At 33.4% G+C, this 23,305-nt stretch overlaps 1 protein-coding gene across 10 annotated transcripts in view; it reads right to left on the bottom strand.

The window, feature by feature from the left end:
• Positions 1-23,305, bottom strand: part of UNC80 (unc-80 homolog, NALCN channel complex subunit) — a 218,502-nt gene that overhangs the window by 52,081 nt on the left and 143,116 nt on the right. For 9 of the 10 annotated variants that reach the window (XM_074298820.1, XM_074298825.1, XM_074298823.1 and 6 more), the window contains 13 exons: positions 22,119-22,305; positions 21,203-21,334; positions 19,533-19,676; positions 17,571-17,671; positions 15,309-15,395; positions 13,385-13,568; positions 11,997-12,091; positions 10,196-10,285; positions 9,605-9,706; positions 5,487-5,667; positions 4,303-4,571; positions 2,679-2,813; positions 660-798 (listed from right to left, as the gene is read on the bottom strand). In XM_074298820.1, coding sequence (XP_074154921.1) covers positions 660-798; positions 2,679-2,813; positions 4,303-4,571; positions 5,487-5,667; positions 9,605-9,706; positions 10,196-10,285; positions 11,997-12,091; positions 13,385-13,568; positions 15,309-15,395; positions 17,571-17,671; positions 19,533-19,676; positions 21,203-21,334; positions 22,119-22,305 — 1,846 coding nt within the window. The remainder of the gene's footprint in view (positions 1-659; positions 799-2,678; positions 2,814-4,302; positions 4,572-5,486; positions 5,668-9,604; positions 9,707-10,195; positions 10,286-11,996; positions 12,092-13,384; positions 13,569-15,308; positions 15,396-17,570; positions 17,672-19,532; positions 19,677-21,202; positions 21,335-22,118; positions 22,306-23,305) is intronic. The other variant, XM_074298822.1, reaches the window with a different exon arrangement.

Raw genomic sequence — 23,305 nt, forward strand, 5'->3', positions numbered from 1 at the left:
ATGAATAGCATTTTTTATCATGAGCCCTATGGGCTTATCTTGAATCATTGTATTTTTGAGAATAGTTAAGTCATTCACAGGTGAATATCATATAATATTGCTGTTATTGTGAATAATGTTCTTGAATCAGGAGTTCTTAACTCTTTTTTTGTGTCATGGGTCCCTTTGGTAGTTTGGAAAACTATGTATCCCTTCACAGATAAGTGTTTTTTAAGAGCAGAGAATACATTTGATTTCATAGGAAGCCAATTATGTTGAATGTGGTCATTGAAATATTTTAAAAACATTCATGAATTGAAGTTTAGAAGCCTCCTCTATACTCAAGTTACTATACTTTGTGACAATGACAAAGATACATTTTATAGGGATATTCCCTTAGAACAAACTTTGAAGATGGTTCAAAAGACAAAGAAACAAAGTTTCATCCAATGTAATCTTTGTTTTTGATTGGCTGCAATTCTCCCTAGTAGTAGTTTAGAAAGCATTTTTCATGGCACAGGTGGTATTTCATGACATTCAAGAGAATACAGGAGAGGTGGAATGTCCCAGTCAGTTCATATTATTGGCTTATATGTCTCCTGCAGTCTTGATGCCCAAATCTAAATTTAAAAAAAATCAATGTTGTAGGGGAAAAAATTCCAAAGAGATTTGCTTTTTACCTAATGATTTCAGAGGCTTTTCTGCTTTCACCAGCTCCAAGATGTCCAATATATCTGTGGTTTCTCCCTCCAGAGACTGCAACAAGTCAAATAGGCATTGTGCTGACACACCTTTACTGGGCCCGTTATTGGCTGCATCCTGTGAATATGACAGTTTTTTTTTTAAACATGGATTTCTGCCTTCATATTGAAATCTCTGTTTGTTTAGTTTAATTGAGATTCAAATGTCAAATAAAAAAATTAAGCCACATATTTGCTTACTTATTTCTAAGTGAAATGAAACAGCAAGATGGCTTGGGAACTACCGTCTCTCCTTTTATTTATTTCTCTTTAAAAAATTCTAGGTCCTTTTGGGAAATAGCACAGTACTTTTAGTGATTGCTACTAATCACTGCTTGCTATCCAAAAAGACCAGTTCAACACCAATATTTTCTTAATACTAGCTGTGAATTGTGGAATGAATCAAAATTACATGTAACTCAGAGGGCACAACCTCATGGTTCTAAGTCAATCGAAGCATTATTTACCAATGTTGACATGCATAAAAAAGTCAATAAAAGACATCTAGGACATATATAACTGGAAAAGGAAATGGGCATTTTCAATATGCCTATTCATTTGAAAGAAGACATGTGGGAAGCTTGAGTGCCATACTGGAAACTCAGAACTTTAAAAGAATTAGAACAGGGTCTCCAGTATGTTGCATGAATCTTATATGAGCAGATTATTGCAAGCCATGACCAAGAATTGCACAGAATAAGAAAGCATGAGGGGATGACAATCTACATGAAACTGTAACTGCATCCACATGTCAAGGGACAATTATTAGATCTTGCTTCTCATCCTCTCAGAGATAGGACATTATCTCTAAGAAATGAATGGTGTGAAGAACATAAGAGAAAAAATGGATTTCTATAATTGTAAAACACTGAAACAATTCAGAGAGAAAAAATTATATTAACTACTCTTGAATAATCTGTAATTTTCAGTAAAGTCTTTTATGTTCAAGAATGCCTGAATGATCTGCATTTTGAATTCTGATTTGCAATTTAAAGGCTACATAAAAATACATCTACTCACTGTTCCTTGACACTTGATAGAACTTTAATTTAATGTAAATTGCCTTCCCTCTACCCCTTCTTATTCTATGCAATTCTTGGTCATGGCTTGGAATAAACTGCAATACAAGTGCACCACTGTCCAATACAAGATCCATACTAGAGGCTTTGGTCTGATTTTTTAAAGTTGTAAGTTTCTAGTATGACATTCAGGCACTCTTCTATGTATATTTAGTCACATTCAGGTACTTTTCTCCCATTTGAAAATACCATTGTTTCATATAGTTCAAAATATGGCTCCCCAATAATTTCTGAGAAGATAGATTACTATGAAAATATATTAGCAGATCTCTTATACTTCTAATCTATCTGTTATCCTGCTTCTCATGTTGGCTACAAAATGCTCTTGGGATGGTTTAAGTTTATTCTCATTTTAAAATGCCTAAAGACTCATTTTTTTTCCTTTTTGATTTTTTTGTAGTTCTATGAGATACTGTACATAGATTTTTGTCACTGTCTATTGATATATTTTGCAAATAAACTCATATGCTAAATCAGTAATCTTAAATGCTGTTCTCTACTTGACAAAGAGTTCATGTGTTTGAAAAGGCAGCTCCTCAACTCTTTCAACCTCTTTACTGTGATGATTATCTCATCAGTTAAGTTTCTTTAGAAATGTGGATAGTCTGAAACATCTTTACTTTTTTGGCCAATTCCTTTTTCATAATAGTTAATGATTTAAGTTGGATTGGAGTCCTTGGTTCTTAAAACATATTTTCTTACTTTTTCATTTTCAAAGTGAAAAAGAAAACAAGAGAAACAGCTTTTCTGGAACCTGATGGAGGACAACAGAAGCCAGCCTATGCTGATATCATGGGATGCATTTGTCTGCATGAAACAGAAAAGAATTCCTTTATTACTGTTGTCCCATAGATCAAAGAAAGGGAGAAACTTTACTCACAGGAAATTCTAGGAGAGGTGCCACACTAGCAAACAACTGCAGCACAAATGGCTTTCGATGAAGAATGTAGAATTGATGACATGCAAATTCAATGGCTTGACGCAGCTGTGGGTTACTTTCATAATCAGCATACACCTGAGTAAAGTAAAAGGACAAAAAACATAATTGCTTGTAACAAATTACTGTTTATAGTATAAAGAACTCTGGATCTAATGTCATAAAAACCAAGATTTTGTTCCCTCTTCTGCCAATTTCTAGTAGTGAAATTTAGGACACTTTAATCTTTCTGAGTCCTATGAGGCAGCTACTGGGCTAGTGGAGGGAGCTCTGGACCAGACTCAAGAAGATAGGAATTCAAATCTGTTCCAAGACACCTACTAATTGTATGACTATGGGCAAATCACTTAATCCCTGTTCACCTTGGTTTCCTTAATTGTAAAATGCACCTACCTTGTAGGATTGTTGTGAGGATCAAATGAGATATTTGTTAAACATACTTAGTACAGTACTGCTACATTTGTTCCTCGATCACATATTACTCTTCATGACCCCATCTGGGGTTTTCTTGGCAAAAATACTGGAGTGGTTTGCTATTTCCTTCACTAGCTCATTTTACAGATAAGGAAACAGAGGTAAACAAGATCAATTGACTTGCCCAGGGTTATATAACTAGTAAGTATCTGAGGACAGATTTGAGTTCTTATTGACTCTAGGTCTAGTGTTTAACAAAATGTACCACCCATCTGCTCTGCTACTTAGTGGGTGCTATATAAATGTTTATCACTTTCTTTTTCCTTATTTATAAAATGGGAATAATAAATACTTGTATTATCTATACACTTCTTATTCCACTATACTACATAGTTACCTGTATTCATAATATGTTTTTATTAAAATTGGGAAATAAAAACACAGTCTGAGCTGTTCTGTCAAGGAAAATACAGCTAAGGATGGGGGAAATCCAATTAGATAAGACCAAGAAAGTTTTACTTCATCCCACAACTACTAGTGCCCTTTCCCTTTTGGTCTGTTTTTTGCACATGACAAATATGGAAATACGTTTAAAAGAATTGTACATATTTAATCTATATTAAATTACTTGCTGTTTTGGGGATGGGGGAGATAAGGAAACAAGGGAAACAAGGGAGAAAAATTTGGAACACAAAGTCTTACAAAACAAATGTTAGAAACTATCTTTATATGTATTTGGAAATAAAATATGATTGAAAATTTAAAAAAACCCAACAACTAGTGCCTTCCCATTCAAATTACCATGTATTCAACTACTTTGTATATATTTGTATTTTTCTCTTTGTTGTTATTCTGTTCTATTTATATAGGTTCTTATATCCCCCTCACTTCTCCATCATAATGTTAGAACTTTGTGAGTAGGGTTTATTTCCCACTTTATATTTTGGCAAGTCCTGAAATGGTGTCTGGCACATAGACAACAGTAATAAAATTGTTGATTGATTATCAGAAGAACTCTTTAAGATATCTTATGCTACAGTAAGAAAACAAAGTGAAGCAATTGGAAACCTTGAATAGAATTCTTGTTTGAATATAATAAAGATTTTTTCTCTCCTGGAATTGAAAAGGGAAAGATGAGAAGCTTCAAACTCACTTGCAGCATGGTAGGGAGGATCCACTGGTATCCACTGAGAGAGAAAAGATGGTTGAAGTGTACAGCTGTGTTAATGACAGTAGCTGCATATTGCCTGAGCAAAGCACTGTCTTCAGGATGTAAGATCAATGCTCCATTAAACACATTGAGAAAAAGCATGATTTCATCTCCCCAAGGAAATTCACTTGGCATTCCTAGAAACATTTCCTCCAGAAGCTTAATCCATAGACTCTTTTGAAGAGTATCAAGACCAAATAGCTCCTTTCCAGCTGTTGAAGGCAGTACAGACAGAATAATGTATTAGCAGAGTCAGCTTCAGAAGGCAATAACAATTGACCTTTTAAGGGGGCTTCTTTAGAGGTGGTATGGCATAGTGGGTAGATAGCTAGCCAGATTTGGAGTTAGGAAGACCCAAGTTCAAAGCCTACCTCTGGCATACAGTGCTTGTGCACCACTGTCCAAATCTTTTAACCTATCAGAGGCTCAGGTGACTCTCTAAGACTATAAATTGAAGGACAGTTGCCAGTCTCTTTTAGTACAGAAAGTTTTCTTACCATGGGTTTTGAGCTTCAATGGAATCACAAGTTTGGACCAAAAATTATGTTTAGACTTGCAAACTGTTTTCTTTTATCATACCTATCATCCAGTTACTATGTAACTATGTAATACATAGTATTCATCATACTATGAAGTATATAATACAAATGATATTTTCTCCATTTTACATATGGCACAGAGAGAAGTGAATTGATTTGCTGTAGACACTTCTAGTTGATTAGTAATAGAGATTCAAATCTGTATCACCTGAATCTAAGGCAAGAGCTTCTTGTTGTTCAGCTGTGTTTTCTTGGCAAAGATTCTGAAATAGTTTTCCACTTCTTTCTCTGGCTTATTTTTCAGATGAGGAAATTAAAGTAAACAAAGTTGTCAGGGTCACACATTTGAGGCCAGATTTGAACTCAGGAAGATGAGTTTTTTGACTCTAGGCTTAGCAATCTATTCATTATATTGCCTAACTGTCATTTTATTATGGCACACTTGTCTCCTTTACAAGGTAACCTCACACACCATGCATTCTGAAAAGACAATGAGCATCCCAAAAGCTTTGATAAAGAAGTCCCCTCATATCAAGAAGAGAGGATGGGAGGCAGGAAAAAAGGAGGATAAAATAGTCTCCCCTGTACCTTGAGGATCACTGAAGAGTGAGAATTCAGCATCGATAGCACTTCGAGGGAAGGAAGGAAGGCGCAGAAGATCCTCCTGGAGCATTGAAACATGGGATTGCTTGTGGGCAATGGGGATTTTCTGGGTGAGGGATATGAGAAACAAGACACGTCCTACTTCCTCAAGCTTCCGGGTAAATACCTATTCAAACAAAAAACAGAAAAGCCAGAGAGAGAACTGGAGTTAAAATCTCTGAAATGTCAACACCCAAGGTAGAAAGAATTACAAAAAGGTCTTGGTGAAAAAAAAGATCTTAAGGCAATTTTTTTCTGGTATTGGCTCATTTCTTTCTTCTATCATTCTAGCAAAGAAGAGGGTTTCTTATATATTTCAAATTCCCATGGAGTATGGCATACATTAAAAGTATAGAGTTCCATTTTCCTTTTATATTGTCTCTTAGTAGTAGCTTCTTATGGCTAGAATTAATTTTTTTGGCTTATATATTCCCAATGCTTTTAGCACATAGTATTCTCTTCATAGATCTATCATCCATTTATCTATCTATCCATCTATCTATTTATCTATCTAATTTCTCTTTCTTTTTGTCTCTATCATTTGAAAAGAGATTTTTTTATTTTTTCTTTGTTTCTGTGTTGTGAAATAAAGGACTTCAAGTGGAAATTGGTTAAAAGTGCCAACATTTGCCCTTTCTTCTTCTCATTCTGTCTGCTGTTGCCTATTATCTCCACCATTGTTATCTTTACACTAACAATCCTAAGAGATCAGCGTAAGAATTCATAGCCAATGAACAAATCACATAATCAATTATAGACTTGGTGGCCTTTGGAAAAGTATGGTTCTTACTCTGAATTTATGTGACATGGACTAGGGTTCTCTTTGCCTTAACAAAATTCCCTGTGAAGCAACTGAATGGGGAAAAATCTTTGTACTTTTTGGATAGAAAATAATTAGAAACAAAGTTGAAATCCCTTGACTGAGGAATGGCTAAACAATTTATTGTCCCATTAAAAATTTCTCACCAATCTGAAACGTAAATAAGAGACAAAAAATACTGCCCATTTTTCTTTGAAATTTCAGTACTTTTATGATGTACATTTCATACAATTGTCTTTGAGAGAATAAAAGTGAATCTCATTCTTCTGTAGCTCCTCTTGATAAATGGAGTTTCCAGGCTCAATATCAACAACGAAAATAATTTGGAGGCCCTTTTATCTCTCTTCCTCAATCCATCATATTTCAGAACTCTGACTATAGATTTAACTTTGTCTTATGAAATTCACTTTGGAGGAACAAGCAGAAAAAAACTGAGAATTTATTGACTTATGTGTACAAAGTGAAGATTTTTATAAAGTGAAGAATTTTTTTTAAAGCATGTTATCAAAAATAGCAGAATTTTGACATATTGCCACTTTGAGTTATTTAAATTTTTTATTAGTATTTTTTCTAACAGATTATCCCAAAAGTCTGTGTGAAGCCTTAAGCTATTAAAACATTAGCTGGGACTAAACTTCAGGTCCCTTGATTTTAAGTCCTTTGGTCCTTCTTTGTCTCACCACTCTGATTCTTTTTCTTTTTCATCTAGGTTGATCTATAGCACTAGACTGGCTTTTCCTGTTCAGAATTCTATGTATTTTTGCTTTATGAAAAAAAAGCTATTATGATCCAAGTTTAGAAAGTAGATAAATTGAAGGAAATAGAGTTATTAAAACTATTTAAACTATTAAAGCTTAAATTGCCCTAACAATTTTGGAACATCCTGTTTATCACTCTTTCCCATAGAATCCACTTCTATATTAAAGTATACAAAAAAAAAAAAAAAAGAAGGAAAAATACAGTTCAACAAAATCAGGACATGAAACAAACATGGCAACTTATCAAAGTGGCACATTGGATTAGTTTTAAAAATAAAGAGACATTTCCCCTTTTCCCCCCTTTCTTCTCTCCCTCTTTCCTCTCCAATCCTTCCTTCCCCTTGCAGTAGCCTAATCTTTAGTGTTTAGACTTGTGGTTATTTTGTTTTTTCTTTTTCTTTTTTTTTTTGGTAAAAAGTTATTTAAAACTTTGCTTTCATTGCGAAGACTTTTGGATCCTGTTGTTTTGCTATTAGAAATAGGGACTAGAATGACAGTTTTACTAAAAAAATTTTCAGTTACTGATTAAAAATCTTGGAAATTTTTTGTTATTAAATAATAGATACAAGATATAAAACCATACACATACATATATGAATGATCTTCTATTTTTCATTTTCAAAAATAATAGATTATGTAAAGTAATGGTGACAATAATTTGAGAGTGACAATTTCATGCAAGTGACAATTTCATGCAAGTCTCACTGAAACTGCCCTTAAAGCTGGTCTGTATTTGATGCTCTGGCTTTGATTTAACTAATTTATCATTTATATGCATAGGATGATCAAAGTGATTAAAAAAAAGTAAAAATATTTTGAACACAACTCTTATTAATGCTAAATCAATATGACAACTAGGAGATTTAATTTGATTTTATAATTTAATGATATATTCAGGTATCAAAACAAGGTAGTATTGATGCTTAAATATCTGATTTTTAATAATTTTATTAAAAATAAATTTTGGTTCATTGTTAGACATAAAATGGATATATTACTAGAACATTAAATTTTGCTTCTAAGTGAAGGCTGATTTGGGATTAATTATGTTTACTATGTTTTTCTCCACACATATACTCCAAGAACTGAAGAAGCTTAATATAGATGATGAGACCCAGAGAAAAGAAATGATTTTTGACCAGATCTCACAGCATGTCAGTGGCAAGAATGGGACTAAAATTAAGGTTTGAATATTCCAAATCCATTGTTCCTTTTCCAGCTCACCATCCTGTCTGTCTTTCCTTCCTTCCTTCCTTCCTTCCTCCTTCCTTCCTTCCTTCCTTCCTTCCTTCCCTCCTTCCTTCCTTCCTTCCTTCCCTCCTTCCTTCCCTCCCTCCCTCCTTCCTTCCTTCCCTCCTTCCTTCCTTCCTTCCTTCCTTCCTTCCTTCCTTCCTTCCTTCCTTCCTTCCTTCCTTCCTTCCTTCCTTCCTTCCTTCCTTCCTTCCTTCCTTCCTTCCTTTCTTCCTTCCTTCCTTCCTTCCTTCTTTCCTCCCTCCCTCCCTCCCTCCCTCTCTCTCTCTCTCTCTCTCTCTCTCTCTCTCTCTCTCTCTCTCTTTCTTTCTTTCTTTCTTTCTTTCTTTCTTTCTTTCTCATTTATGTTGATCAACTGCAGACCAGTTTGGGGACTATTTAAAAAAATCACTGAAAGCTAACCTTATTGGGCTGCTTTTAATGCTTTTCAATATGATAAATATACCTGACATATTTAAAAGGTCAAATCATATGCAAATTAGAGAAATGAAGTTATATTTAGAATCTATTGATAGGGAAACAGTTCATGATAAATCAAGGATAAAAGAAGTTAACATAAGATAATATGAAGTAAACTAAATATGAAGTATAAACTAAAAATTTTTCACACAAAAAACCCAATGCAGTAAGATTAAAAGTAAAACAATTAAATGGAAAAATGATTTGCAGTGCCTTTCTCTGATAAAAGTTTCATTTCCAAGATATATAAGGAACTGATTAAAATTTACAAGAATAAGGGTCATTTTCCAATTGATAAATGGTGAAAGGCTATTACAACAGTTTTCATGTTCAGCTGTTTTTTTTCAGTTGTGTTTGCCTTTGTGACCCCATTTAGATTTTTCTTGGAAAAGATACTGGGGTGGTTTGCCATTTCTTTCTCCAGTTCATTTGATAGATGAGGAAACTCAGATTTAAGTGACTTGCCTAAAGTCACATAGCTAGAAAGTATCTGAATCCAGATTTGAACTTAGGACTATGAATCTTTCTGTCTCAAGGTCCAGCCATCTGAAAAATAATCTAAATCAGTAGTAGAAAAATTCAAATTAAAATAACCTGAAAGTACCTTAAAATAAATATGTATATATTTATGTGCATGTGTATGCTTTATATGTAACTTCATATGTACAAACATACATATATATATGCACACACATGCACATAAATGCTTTATGTAACTCCCTATAAAGAATCAAAATAGGTAACAAATTTATATTGATAGAAGAATATCATAGTACCTGTTTTTGAATAAGCTCTTGGCCTTTTTCTGGATGCATGTGTACAAGATTCAGCTGAGGTGATACAGACCTCCGGAAAGGATAAATGTCACGCACATAGGTCTATAATGGGAGCATATAAAAAGAAAAAATAAAAAAGTTTCAAAAGGTTATTTTTTTTTATATTAAGGAGAAAGGGAAACCGAAGGTCAGGCAAACAAAAAGCACATTTCTTTGTCTTCCTGTTTCTTGGATTTTTCTTGTAACAAATAAGCCAGAACAACTCAGGTGGAGTAACCTGGGTCAACTTTTCCAGGTCACTAAAGAAATATATTAGAAGCAGAAATACCCAAAGAGATGGGTAATTCACTAAGTGATTCTCTCCAAAGACGATATCCACTTCATTCATATGTTAGTCATCTCCCTGTGGCTTTCCTCCCAACCACTGGTTGGAACCATTTAAATTTAATGGTTTAGGAAAGTGAATTAAGAATTGCACAGGAAATAAAAACTTACCCAAGTTAATTTTGGTCTATTTTTTATCCCTTAAGTAAATAGGAGTTACAAAAATATAGAAGCTTTAAATAGAAGCTTTATAATAACTATCCATACCTTGTTATAGTGGATAAGGTTCCACCGTTTATCCATGAGAAAGTAGTGTGTTGATTGAGTTTCTGGTATGTTAAAAAATTCTAGACACTCCTAGAACAACAACAAAAAAATTTTAGGCATTTTTTACCTATTAATCCATATGCTAAGGATAATTATATTTGGTAACATGTTATTTATCCTGTATGAAATAGCAATGAACTATTTCATATAGATATTTTCCAGAAAACTGGCTTATTTCTTTTAGTTACAAATATTTTTAAAGAATTATTTTAGGCAGATTAAAAATGTATTCTGAGCTTTATGGGAGTGATTTCTAGCTAAAATATCAAAAAAGGGTTTATTAATTCTTTCCACTGGGTATTAAGACGCATCTGGTAGCAGTTTCAGATAATATTGTTTTTTTAAATTTATTCTGAGCTTCATAAGAGTGATTTCTTACTAGAATACCAAAAAAAAAAAGGATCTGTTAATTCTTAAAAAAAAATATTTCTGTGGGGAGCTTAGCATAGTGCCCAGGACTTGAAAAACTTAGTACATTGCCTTGAAACATATGAGCTATTTCCCATCTCTATGCCTTAATATTGTTTTCCTTTAGGCTAAGAATGTTTTACCTCTCATTTCAGCCTCTTATACCTGACATCCTTTAAAATAGCTCAAATGACACTTTATGTAGGATGCCTTCCTACTCCCTCTAAGTGCTAAGTACCTGGTATTGTCATGGTTCTCCTATGTAAGGTCCATAAAGGCTGGATCTATTTCAGCTTAGCATTGCCTGTCACTTAGTAAGTGATTAATAAATATTTGTTAATTGACTCACTAAACATAGTATACTAAATATAATGAGTACATGAGACTATAATTAGGGGATTCATTTCTTCACCATAATCAGGAATGGTAAGGGGATTTAAAATAGAAGCTAAAGGAGTGTCAATCTGTCTCTACACTGTTAAGTGTTCACTGCTTTTCTCTGTTTTTTTATGATTTTGTCTCCTATTGAATGCTAGCAGATTTTAGTATTCATTATTATGTTTAGATATACCTAATTGTTTGGGTGAAGGACTGAAGGTGGCTTCATGATTCTCCAACAAAGTAGAATACATAAATTTTATGTTCCCCCTGGCCAAATGGATTACCCTTGCATTTTTGGATTCTATTTTATACCCCAATTGAGTTTTTCTTATAGTAACTCCAGGTAGGGACAACAAGTCAAAGACAGAAAAATGACCCTTTTGGGATCATTCCCCAGATCTGAATCCAGTCTATGAGCCAGAGTTATTTTATTAGAGAGTATGTGTTAAACATCTATGACTACACTGACTATATTTATATCTATAGTAATTAGTTTTTTGTATACATGTTTCCTCTTAGTAGGATACAAACTCATTGAGACCAGTACTTTTTATGTTTCCGTATTTGTATTTCCTGTATATTGAATAGAATCTCACATATAATGGTCATTTGAAAATGTTGATTTCAGTGGATTTAATCTGATGACCTTAATATAACCAAAGTGGTTATGTGTTCATATTTTGATTTCTGGATGTACTGTTGCTGAGCTATTTTTGTATCTAAGAGTGTGTATGAGTTGTGACATTCTAATTTAAATTTAAATATCAGCAAAGTCATATGTAAGGAAAAACAACGTGCACAGAACATTATAGTCTTTTTTTCCAAAGCAAGTGAATTTAGACATTTGTGTAAAAGTAGCAAAGACACCAAGGAATTCTAAATAGATTTTCACTAAGATGAGTCATCCACATAAAGAGGAAATTATACACTTTTGTCAATAAGTCATTTCCACCTTCAAAAGAGCTTCAAATTGTGTGTCTTCATGTACAGGTAACTGGGTTGGGATATCGCATTCATTCTGCCCATGTACGACCAAAGTCTTGGTACCTAGGGAAAAATTTTCATAAACTGTCATTTTCATGACAGAAATGGTATATTTCTTCCATATATATGCATAAGATCAACTAAAGAATTCTAGTCAGTAATAGTAATCAGTTATTGAGAAAAGCTATTTTAATTTTTGGTACTCACCTTTTACTTTAAAGTTAATTCTTTAGACAAACAACCTATCCTTTAGCAATATAGAACTCTAAGAGAAAAAAGAAACTGAAAAAAAATCAGATCTAAGCTCATCTAACAACCAAGAATTTGTATCACAATTCAAAATAGGTTTATATTCTCTGCTGCTTGGTTCATGAAGTTATGCCCATGCATTTCCACTTTCTAATTGCTGATATGTTTAATTTTTCCATAATTAAACTTGATTTAATTTTGAGATATCTTAAAAAAGTAAGTAGTGTCAATAACTAGATATTACTTTGCAATTTATACTAATTTAACTGATTCTTTTCACTGATGATTAATACTCAGAATATTAGAAATGATATTTTATTTCTCTTCTCTAATTTATACAGGATCTCATAATCACTGTTATAATAAAATTATAAAAAAATAGAATACTTCAGAAAACTAAGTCATTCAGGATAGTTTAAAATTCTAGAGCTTAGATCATTCTCACTCTATTTTATTTCTTTCTTTAAGGTTATTAATCTATTCTTTTTTCATTGAGCAGTTACTTATGCAGGTTACAATTCCATGGGACCCCTGCCATGACTACTATACTTTATTCCTTTAACGCCAAAATTTCAATCAGAAAACCATTCAAATTCATCAGGCCACCCTGTGATAGACCTTTTAAATATACCAAATTGGAAGGTACTCAAGGACTGATTCACATGGATCTTTGTTTTCACATCTCCATTTTAATCTGGCAACTGCTGACTTTTAAGACATCATTTTATTCTCAGACTATATTAAACAAGAATTCTTGGATTCCAAGTGGATAGGACTCAAATTGTTTTTGCATGAAAAGAGCTCTCTAAGTTTCCAATTTTATGGTTAATGAACCTGTTCTTTAAATAGATTTGATGTAATCTTAAATATATACATATATTTACATATATACACATAGACATTTATACATATACAAACATATACATATATAGATTAATGCAACATGATATTTGTTTGCATGTTGTCTCCCTTATTAGAGTGCAAGCTGAGGGCAGGCACTGCCCTTTTTTGCCTCTATATATTCCCAGTTGCCTGGAAAATACTTGGTGTTTAATAAGTGTTGATTAATCAATCAATTAATTAATTAATTGAGAATGATTGGCTTACCTGGCATGGAGGCTGTGACCAAGAGTTTTACTTCACACTGCTCCTTCTTCATTGTCTGCTTGAGGTCTTTGAAGAAGAGACCTTCCACATACCCTACTACTTCCCAAAGGAAAGTCAAAGTGGCAGAAATGGCATCCATTCCCCATTCACAGGGTGTGCGCACAAAATACATGATTAATCCTACCTGGAAGGCATAGAATGCAAAGAGTTTATGTGGTCATGATGGATCTTCTGGAAACTATCAAATGGCTTCATGGGTGTGGATAGTCCCCCAACCACACATCATGATTGTGATTATGGTTTAAAAAAATACACAAGTCTGTGTCCATTCAGGCCATGAGTCTCTGATTTTCTTCCACTTTCTATTATGATCTCACTGGTAAAAACAATACCAAAATCTTGTGGCTGAAAATTTATGCCCATGGATACTAGATCTAGTTAACTGATTGACTATAGATTATGTTAATATTTCTACAGCCCTTCAAAATAAAACCACTTTCTATTTATGCATCCTTCAAACTGTTTGATGTCTTCATCTAGCAGATTGCATGATGGTACTCTAGTGATTTGATAACTGGGAAACTGATCCTAAAACCAAGCAATAATTTTTGATGTAACATTGAAAGAGGAAATCATTCAGTCAAGAGTAGAACTTCCTATTTCCACATCACATCAAGATTATTTTAAATTCTGCTGATATATATTTTGTGTATCATATTTGCCTAGATATTATTAACACAGTGGGAGTTTAATAAGTTCTTGTTGAATTGACTTGCATTTCAGATTGTGTCTATCTGCCTATCCTTGGAGCAATTCTAATTGGTGGGGTCAAAGAGTGGCTCCTAATGTCTACTTTTGTTTTTCCTATCTCCATATTATTTCTTGTTCTCTGACAAGGTCTGGGAGAAAATGATGGGGGCAAAAAAAGAATAGCATCAGTTTCTTTTATTCCCCAATGAGCACCAGCCTTGTCACTTGACTCCCCCCATATTAATTACCTCCATTTCTTTCTATAGGTTTTATAAAGTATTAGAATGAACCTTAGAGATCATCCAGTCCAATAACTTCACTTTATAGGAATGAGGAAACCCACTTGCCCAAGTTCATACAGCAACTAAAAATGGAGTTGTTATTTTCAGTAGTGAAAACATAGCAACTAGACCATGGAGGATTGTTGGTGATAGTGGAGAAAAGGGATCTATAAAAATAACATTTATTTAACATAGTCATTAAAATATCTCACATTTCTATGGTTATTTAAAGTTTCCAATGTGCTTTTCTCACCTTAGGGGTGTAAAGATTATCACCACTGCAGTTATCCAAGGTCATGCCTGCATTTGTCTGTCTGATGATCTCTCTTTATTAGTTATCTTTCAGGTCAAATGAATTACAAAAAGGTATCTTCAATTAATTTAGGTATTATTTTCATATTTCAGATCAAATGAATTACAAAAAGAGATCTTCAATTACTTTAGGCATTATTTTCATATTACAAATTATAAGTTGATTTGAGGGCCCACTTCCTGCTGCTTGTCCCAAGTCCCTATTGTAAGGCTATACTTCCTTTCTTCTTTGTTTTCAAAGTAAAGTAATACATGTAATGCGCCTTAACTACTAAGAATATTCGCAACAGTAAAATGCTGATAATACCTCTACCTTTTTTTGTTACCAGAAGTCATTGTTCGATTTCTTACTTATTTACTTCCACTTACTAATAAAAAAATGAGTAACAATGTGAAATATTGTAGATTTTTAAAAATCAATTCATGATTTTTTACAAACAAAAAAAAATTATAGGAGCCAAAGTAAGCCACTGTTATTGATGCTGAATAATGGAAGTACATATTTCTTTACTGTACCCAAATGTTGCTGCTTCCTAGTGGAAAAATGGGCACTCCCATACTACTTCACTGAAGGAACTCACCAGGTAGTTAAACAGGATATGTGATGTCTGAGCTGGAAAGTCTCCAATATTCAGAAGAAGTTTTCTCAACATATACATTAACTCATCCTGAAAGACAGAAAGTTGTTTAACTATATTGGACTATTTTTTTTCCTAGCTACCAAGTTTTGAGAACTTAATTCTATGAAGAATTCAGCGGAAATTTTTTTTTACTTTTGGCCTATGTTACAATTTTTTTTTCATCTGATACATTCTCAAAAAATAATACTCACAATACTCACATTTGCATAGTGTGCCTTCGCAAATATTCCTTGATATCAGTTGGAAAAATATAACACTCATTTTATAGGTAAGTAACTAAAATTAAGAAATTAAGGATTTGTCCAAGTGTATATAGCTACTATCAGAAGTGGGTTTCCTGAATCCAATGTTATATAGTACTACCTGTTATAGAAAAGTATTAGATAATCATGAAATAATGTAAGGCCTTCTACATCATTGAATCTTTTTCTAGGGACTAATTTTTTTAGTAATCAGATATAAGTAGGTTATTAATTTTAATACATAAAATTAACTGAGAACTATTTTTGCCACAAATTGGACTAGAACAATAAAATGTAGTCTGGTTAATTTACTATCATAATTAGACCCACCACCTTCTTCTACTCATATGAGCTAATTCTATAAACATGACTTTGTTTTACCATGGCCAAATAGAAAGTCATATTCATGAAAGGCTACATAAGGATATGAGCCCATGGATACACAGTGCTTTTCAGAAACCAAATACATTTGTCCAGGCACCATTATTGTAGCCCATCAATGAACAAACAACTTATCAGTAATGTTGAACCTCATTGCTAAGAAGACTATCTTTCATTGCTTATCTCATGGAGTTGTTGTGAGGAAAATGCTTTGTAGACTTGAAAAAAAATTTATTGTTATCTTTGATAACAAAGCTCAGCAAGCGTCCTGCATAGACTAGTTACTTAATAAATGTTGGTTGAATTGAATTGATATTTACAATAGACTATACAAAGCAGATATATTGGAAATTCTCAAAACTATTTGAAAAAATATGCCTGATTAAAACCATTTGGAATACAAATTAATATTTCTCCGGTGGTGCTTTATGAATGTTATGACTCATATGATCATCAATAGAAAAAGCAATTAGGTGGAAGGGCAAGTTCTCAGGGGTAAGAAAAGATTAGCAATTTATTCTTGGACATGTTGAATTTGAGATGCTGAGAAAAAACTAGGCTAAGCTATCTAGATCTCTAGCAATTATTTGAAACTATGGACCCAAAGCTTTGAGAAGAAGTTTTAAATAGATTTGGACATTACTTGCATATAGGCAATAATTGAAGCCACTCTCAGCAAGAGTGAGAGTGTATAGATAGAAGTTGATGACAGACAGAATCTTGGAGAATATATGCACCTTAAAAGAGTCCTAGCACTTCCTCTGAGGAAGAGACAGCAGCCTAGCAGCAGATGACAGCAACAGCTCAGTGAGGAATACAAAGCCTGACAATAGAGGTCAGCAGCAACTAAATAGAGATGAATATCTAGGTCAGTGATTCTCAAACTTTTTGTTCTCAGGACCCCTTTAATCTTAAAAATTACTCTTAAAAAGCTCCTCTCCCAGGAGCTTTTGTTTATATAGGTTACATTTATCAATAGTTATATTAAAAATGAAAACATATTGTCAGACAAATAGATTTTTTTAAGGATCCCTAAACCACACTTTGAGAACCATTATAGCAATTAATGTCAGTAGTAGCTCTGAGGAGCATCCAAGTCAGAGTAGAGTATTGGAGAAGTCTTGTTATCAGAAGGGAGATATCCTGGGGTTGATAAGTGACTGAACTGATAGAATCACAAAAAGTATTCCAGCTTGGATGTAACCCTGGGAGTAAGAGTTATCTAAAGAACATTTCCTCTCCCATTGTCACTAGGGAAGCTAGTGAGAGATTATTTTCCTTTTTTTGGAATTTTTTTCTTGTTCTTTACATCAGTATATCATTTAAATAAATGCCTTTTGCTCTGAATTTGTGCACTGTTTGGCTTAGTGTAGAATAAAAATATCATTGGGTAGATGATTTATGGGGCTGGTTTTTGTTTAGAGTAAATAACAATCCCAACAGTACTATAAGTGATTGCATAACTTTCAATGTAGTATGTTGAGGGGAACCCCAGGTTATATTAATATCACTTGTGAACTTAGCTTTATAAAGATATTATGATTTCCTTTTCTATAAAATCAGCAAATAATTAATTTACCTGTCTGTTGCTTATGGTGAGTTTTTCTAAGAAATGTCGAAGGACTGTTGAAGGATCTTCAATTAGACAATTCCACAGGACCTGCTGGGCTACTGCACTCACTTTTAAAGAAAAAAGAGTATTAAAAAAGGGAGAAATCTGGAGATTGCTTGTTAAAATTATGAATACTGAACATTTTCTAAGACCATGCCAATTTCTTTTTGCCTTTGAAAATCTCTACAGAATGATTATACCTCATTAAGTAGATATGCATATTCTTCTACATGGAGAAAGTAAGTAATAAACTGCATGACTGCTTTTGTGAGGTGTGGGTTATTTCTTTTGCATGTAAAATATTCAAGAATACATGTTTTTATAGATTTTCATTAAATGTGTCATGGAGGTATTGAGTAGAGTCGAATGAATATTAGATTTTGATTGAGGGAGACCAGGCTTCTGATTATATCTCTGACCATTATTAGTTGTGTGATTAAGGCAAGTCATTTAACTTTACTGAGCCTTGGTTTCCTTAAATGTAAAATAGGAATAATAATATCGGCAGAATCTAGGCTGGTTGTGAGGGAAAAAAAAGATAAATCACATTATGCACTTTGCAAATATTAAAGCACTATATGAAATAAATACTCTCATTTTGGAAAATTAACAAATCAAATGAATACATTAATATTAGGAAATAACTTTAATAAATGAAAATGAAAAAAATTGGGAGTAAAGCAGTATGATTAAGTAAAAAGAGATCTAGACAAATGTAAACATGACTTCTAATTCTAATCAGCCCAGTCACAAATATTTCAGAGGAACATAAGATTCAGAATTGAAGATGTAGCAACATAAATCCATATCTATAATACCCTGGAACAACAGCTCAACAAACACATTATGTTGATGGTGGAGCCAAGGCTAGGGGTATTACCTTAATTTATGATGGGAAATTCAAGTCTCGTTATGATTGACTTTCAAAGCTGTTATATAGAGTCCATAGGTCATTTTTATCTCTTCTAAGCTTTTCTGTTATTGTCACCCTGAATCATAACCATCTAATCATCTTTTACTTTTCATTCTCACTCACCTCACTTATCCTAGTCTTGTCATTTCTTTGCTTATCACATTCCCTTCATTCACAAAATCATCAGCCTAGTTTATGCTCTCATTAACTCTTGCTTAGAAATTTGCAATAGCTTTTTACTTCACCTCCCTGACCCAAGTTTTTCTTCAATTGAATCTAATTTCCATTCAGCTACAAAAGTGATTTTCTAAAGCACAGATCTGACCAAAACATCTAACCTCCCTACCCCGCAAATCACTAAACACCTGTGGCTTCCTTTTACTCTAAAATCATTATAAAGTTCTCTGACTGGCAATGAAAGTTCTTTATAAGCCTATCCAGTCTTACCTTTTTCATCCTTTTATACTTTTCTCACTTGCAGATGTTCTACAATTCAACTACAATGGCTTCTTTGCTGTTCTTAGAACCCAACATTTCACAACCCCCCATCTTCATGGCCATACATGCAAAGGCATAGGCTTGCTTGGAAGGCTCTTCCTCCTTATCTTGACCTTTTGATTTACTTGGCTCCCTTCAATATTCACTCAAATTATCCCTTCTATAGGAGGTCTTTCCTGGTCCTGTGAGCTGCTACTTCCTTCCTCTCTGAGATTATCTTCCATCTATTTTGTATGTATTACGTATGTTCCTAAGTAATTACATTTCATCTCCTCAGTTACAATGTAAGTAGCTTGGGAAAATATTTTTGCCTTTCTTTAGCAAAGAAGCGCTTGGCAAGTATTTACTTGGTAAGTATTTACTCAGAATAATCTCTTTTCTGCTAAAGAGCTGTACATGAAATCAAGAGCAAGCTTTAAAGGAAAAATAGAAGTGATTTGTGCAAGGAAGGATGAAAATGTGATGGGTTCCTGTCATATTTTTAAAGCATCATAGTAATATAATTTTCCAAATTGTACCTGCTACACCATCTTCCCGAACCTCTCCATCTTCCATCAAATGAACAATGGGCAGTACTGCAGCACAGATGCATGCTGGAAATACTGCCTGAGGAGGCTGTGGCACATGGTGATTGGGGGTATGCTCTGTAGTGTGTTCTTCATCTGAATGATGGAAAAAGGGACATTACATACACAAATACAGAGATACACAAATACACAGTATACACAAATACACACTATACACATCTGTATCTATAACTGTAGCCATATCTATGCCTCCCCTGTTAAGATATAAAGAGACACCCTGCTTTCCATAACTAAAGCTCAGCAAGCAAGCTGTGCTGTGAACTTGGCATTTCATCTCAGCTACAGCAAAATCTAGTTTCTAGTCATGAAACCATGCTATGAATCAAATTTGTTACTGTTATCCTTCATTGCCAGGACTATAGCTCACTGCACAACCATCTCTTCACACTATCTTGCCTCCTGCCCTCTGCCTTCTCCCTCCCCACTAGGCCTCCAGGACTTGTATCTTTATTTGCAAGGCATTTTCCTTACTTTGAAATTAAACTTCTGTTTGATTTTTGACTCATTTTTGGACTGCTTTGCTCTGCTCTGGGTTAGAGATTGTTTCTGGAATCATTAATAATCTATATCTATATATATCTGTATATCTACAACCACATATATATCTATATATATATATATATCTAAATTTCTCTTTCTCTATATACACATATATCTGCCTAAGCACTATTTTATTATGAAAGTACAACTAAGAAATCTAAAATATTGCTAATTGTTTTAAGCAGTGTAATTCTATGATAGCTTAAAGAACATTGATTATAACAATTTTCTTGTTTTAAAGGTTTATGGAGAAAAATTTACAAGCTGTCTAGGAATAAGAACTCTTTTTCAGAGACATTGAAACAGGGATGCATGAAAAAATAATTTCAGAAGTATTCCTAAATGAGCAGAAGCTAGTTCATAGCAGTGGCCTGAAAAGAATGGGATCCAAAATAAAAATTTCTCATAGCTTCAAAATTAATAACAACCATGTGTATATTCTTTTGAGGTTCATAATTTTGTCTTGTGTGGCCCTGAGAAATCAGAGAAGTCTAGTTACCCACTAAAATCTACGTAGTATTATCTGGTTGAGTAAAGTGCCTAGGTATAGAAGTTCTTCTTAGTTTCTAGTGACCACATTACAAATCATTTGTCAGTTTACTGTAGCCCAGAATCCATAAATATAGACCATTATTTAGTTTTCCATTCATGGGATATAAAAGCTATACAAATTCTATCAACTTCTATCAGAGAAATGTTACTAAGTTTGGCTTAAAAAAAGTAAAACAATATCAAAGCAGAATACCAGAGCAAATCCTATTCATCAAAAGTTGGCATGGTAGTAAGGGAATTGCTCACAACAAAAGTGGCCACTCACTAGTGGGATTGAGCCTTGTAATAATATTTAAAAAAACCAAACTGGCTCCATTTGCATAGGGTGATTGTCAGTTTGAATGAAAAATCATCCTATAGCCTTGTATCTTATCATTATTTCTAGATTGCTAAATGTCAAAATGTTCTTTATTTATGAAAATGCAATAATGAGACGTGAATGAGAAATATTTAATCCATGATTATTGTGAAGAATAGTAAAATATAAGATATATTTCCAATAGGCTCACCTTCTGCACTGACAGCTGATCGCACTGACCAAACAGAGCCACGGCGAAAGGAATAATTCCTATGGGAAGTACTTGATGTGCAGGATGGACTGACAGAAAGACGTCGGGATGCCAGGTTAGTGACTTCTTCTACTGACAGAAAAACCAGAGAACATAAATTTTGGTTTTTCAATAAACATTAACATTACAGTAATGAGGATTTTTATTTTCATAGTATCTTTTCTTTTCACAATACAAGTTGACTAAGTTTGCGCTTTTGGGAAAATGTGCACAGATGCACATGTACACACATTGATCCATCCCACTGAAAGACAAGAACTCTGTGCAATATTACTGATCTTAACAATAATTTGGAAATTGTATCCTTGGAGCTGTTTGCCAGACTGTTCCCTATATGTTATTCCAAGTCTTGCATAGTTAGTTGAGCTTGTAGGGATTCAAACTCCCAAACTCAAGGACATTCTTCTTCACTAGGTATTTTCTAAATTCTGTTTGCTTCATATGTACAGCAATTATCCTTTCTGGGTTTACAAACACAGCATTGTTCACATAATTTGGTACATCATCGTAAGAGTACTAGTGAATGAGTTAACTAAGACTAGCTCTACAAGTTTCCATCAAACAATAACATAAGCTTTCCATTGATCTTTGGAGGATATGAAAAATTTACTTAATTAATTGATTTCTTTATTATGAATAGTATATTTCATTTAAAACAGAACTATTGTGTTCTTAAAAATTCTTCCATTTCCCTTGAAGGTAGTGATATATGAGAAAGTAGAATGGAAGATTTGATTCTTTAGCTTTCCCCTTCATATAAGTAGTCAAAATGATGAACATTTTTAATCAAGACTTTTCACTTCCATGATCTCTTCCTATAGTCTTACTTGCTTTTCTAAGAGAAACTAAAACGCACCTTCTTCTTCCTGCTCTGAGTTGGGAGTGCAGGTGGGCTCATAACAAGCCTCTTGGGTGATGGGAATGGCAGTAATGAGGCTGGCTTCTCGACCAAGTCGCTTTTTCTCTTCCTCTTGCTGTAAATTCTTGAGGATATGCTCTGCTCTCTGATGGGACCGTGATACAGCTCGGGCAGAAAAAGATTTCTGAGGGTAAGTGAAAACAGAAACAAATTTATGTTAAAGCTACTGATAGGAGTCTTGAAAGGTAGATAAATAGCACATCTGGGATCAGGAAGATAAGGGTTTTAGCCTTGTGTCTTACATAGATTAAACTATTATACTATATAATCCAGAGAAAGCCATTTAAACTCTCAATACCCTATATAGTTTTCTAAGATTATAAATTAAAGAACAATTGCCAATTTGTACTGGGAGATGGAGTTTCCTTAATTAGAGTTCCTTAATCAATGAATAATATGTTTGAAAACAGAAAAAACAAAGGAAAAAAATACTAGATCACAGTTTTACACAAAGGAATGAATGGTAAGCATCAAGTCCAAATGAACTACATAAAGAAAAATAGCCATGCTTGGGAGAGTTCAAAGCGATGACTTCAGTTAATCCCACATTTTAAAATCTGTTTCACTTGGTATCTTAAGATTTCAGAGCTCAATGTAACTTTTAACAGTCATTTAATACAATATCCTCATTTTACAAATGAGGAAACTGAGGGACCAGAATTAAGATCAGGATCACACAGCTTACCAGTAGGTAACTTAGCCTGGATTTGAACCAAGTCTTCTAACTCTATCCAGTGTTCTTTCCAGAAGAGCTTTTTAGGAATACTTGTGATTTTTTTTTTTTTTTTGACAGTATCTATTTTAAATTAAGGGAAATTATGTCTTTGATTTCCTTCAAGACTTAGCTCAAATCTTACCTTCTTTATTATTTTTTCCCTTGGAGATTACTCTTTATTTTTGTATATATCTTGTAGGTGTCTATTTTATGAATATTCTATCTTCATTAAAATGCAATCTCCTTGAGTGCAGGGACTTTTTTTTGGGGGGGATTTTCTTGCCTTTATATTTTTACCATTTAGAAACAGTGCATAGCATATTGTAGGAACTTAATAAATAATTTTTTGATTGACAGTCTTTTAAAGAGAATTTATTTCTAATAACTTTTGAAATCTTACAGGAAGAAA

The sequence above is a fragment of the Sminthopsis crassicaudata genome, chromosome 3 (genome assembly GCF_048593235.1).
Source record: "Sminthopsis crassicaudata isolate SCR6 chromosome 3, ASM4859323v1, whole genome shotgun sequence".
Classification (NCBI taxonomy): domain Eukaryota; kingdom Metazoa; phylum Chordata; class Mammalia; order Dasyuromorphia; family Dasyuridae; genus Sminthopsis; species Sminthopsis crassicaudata.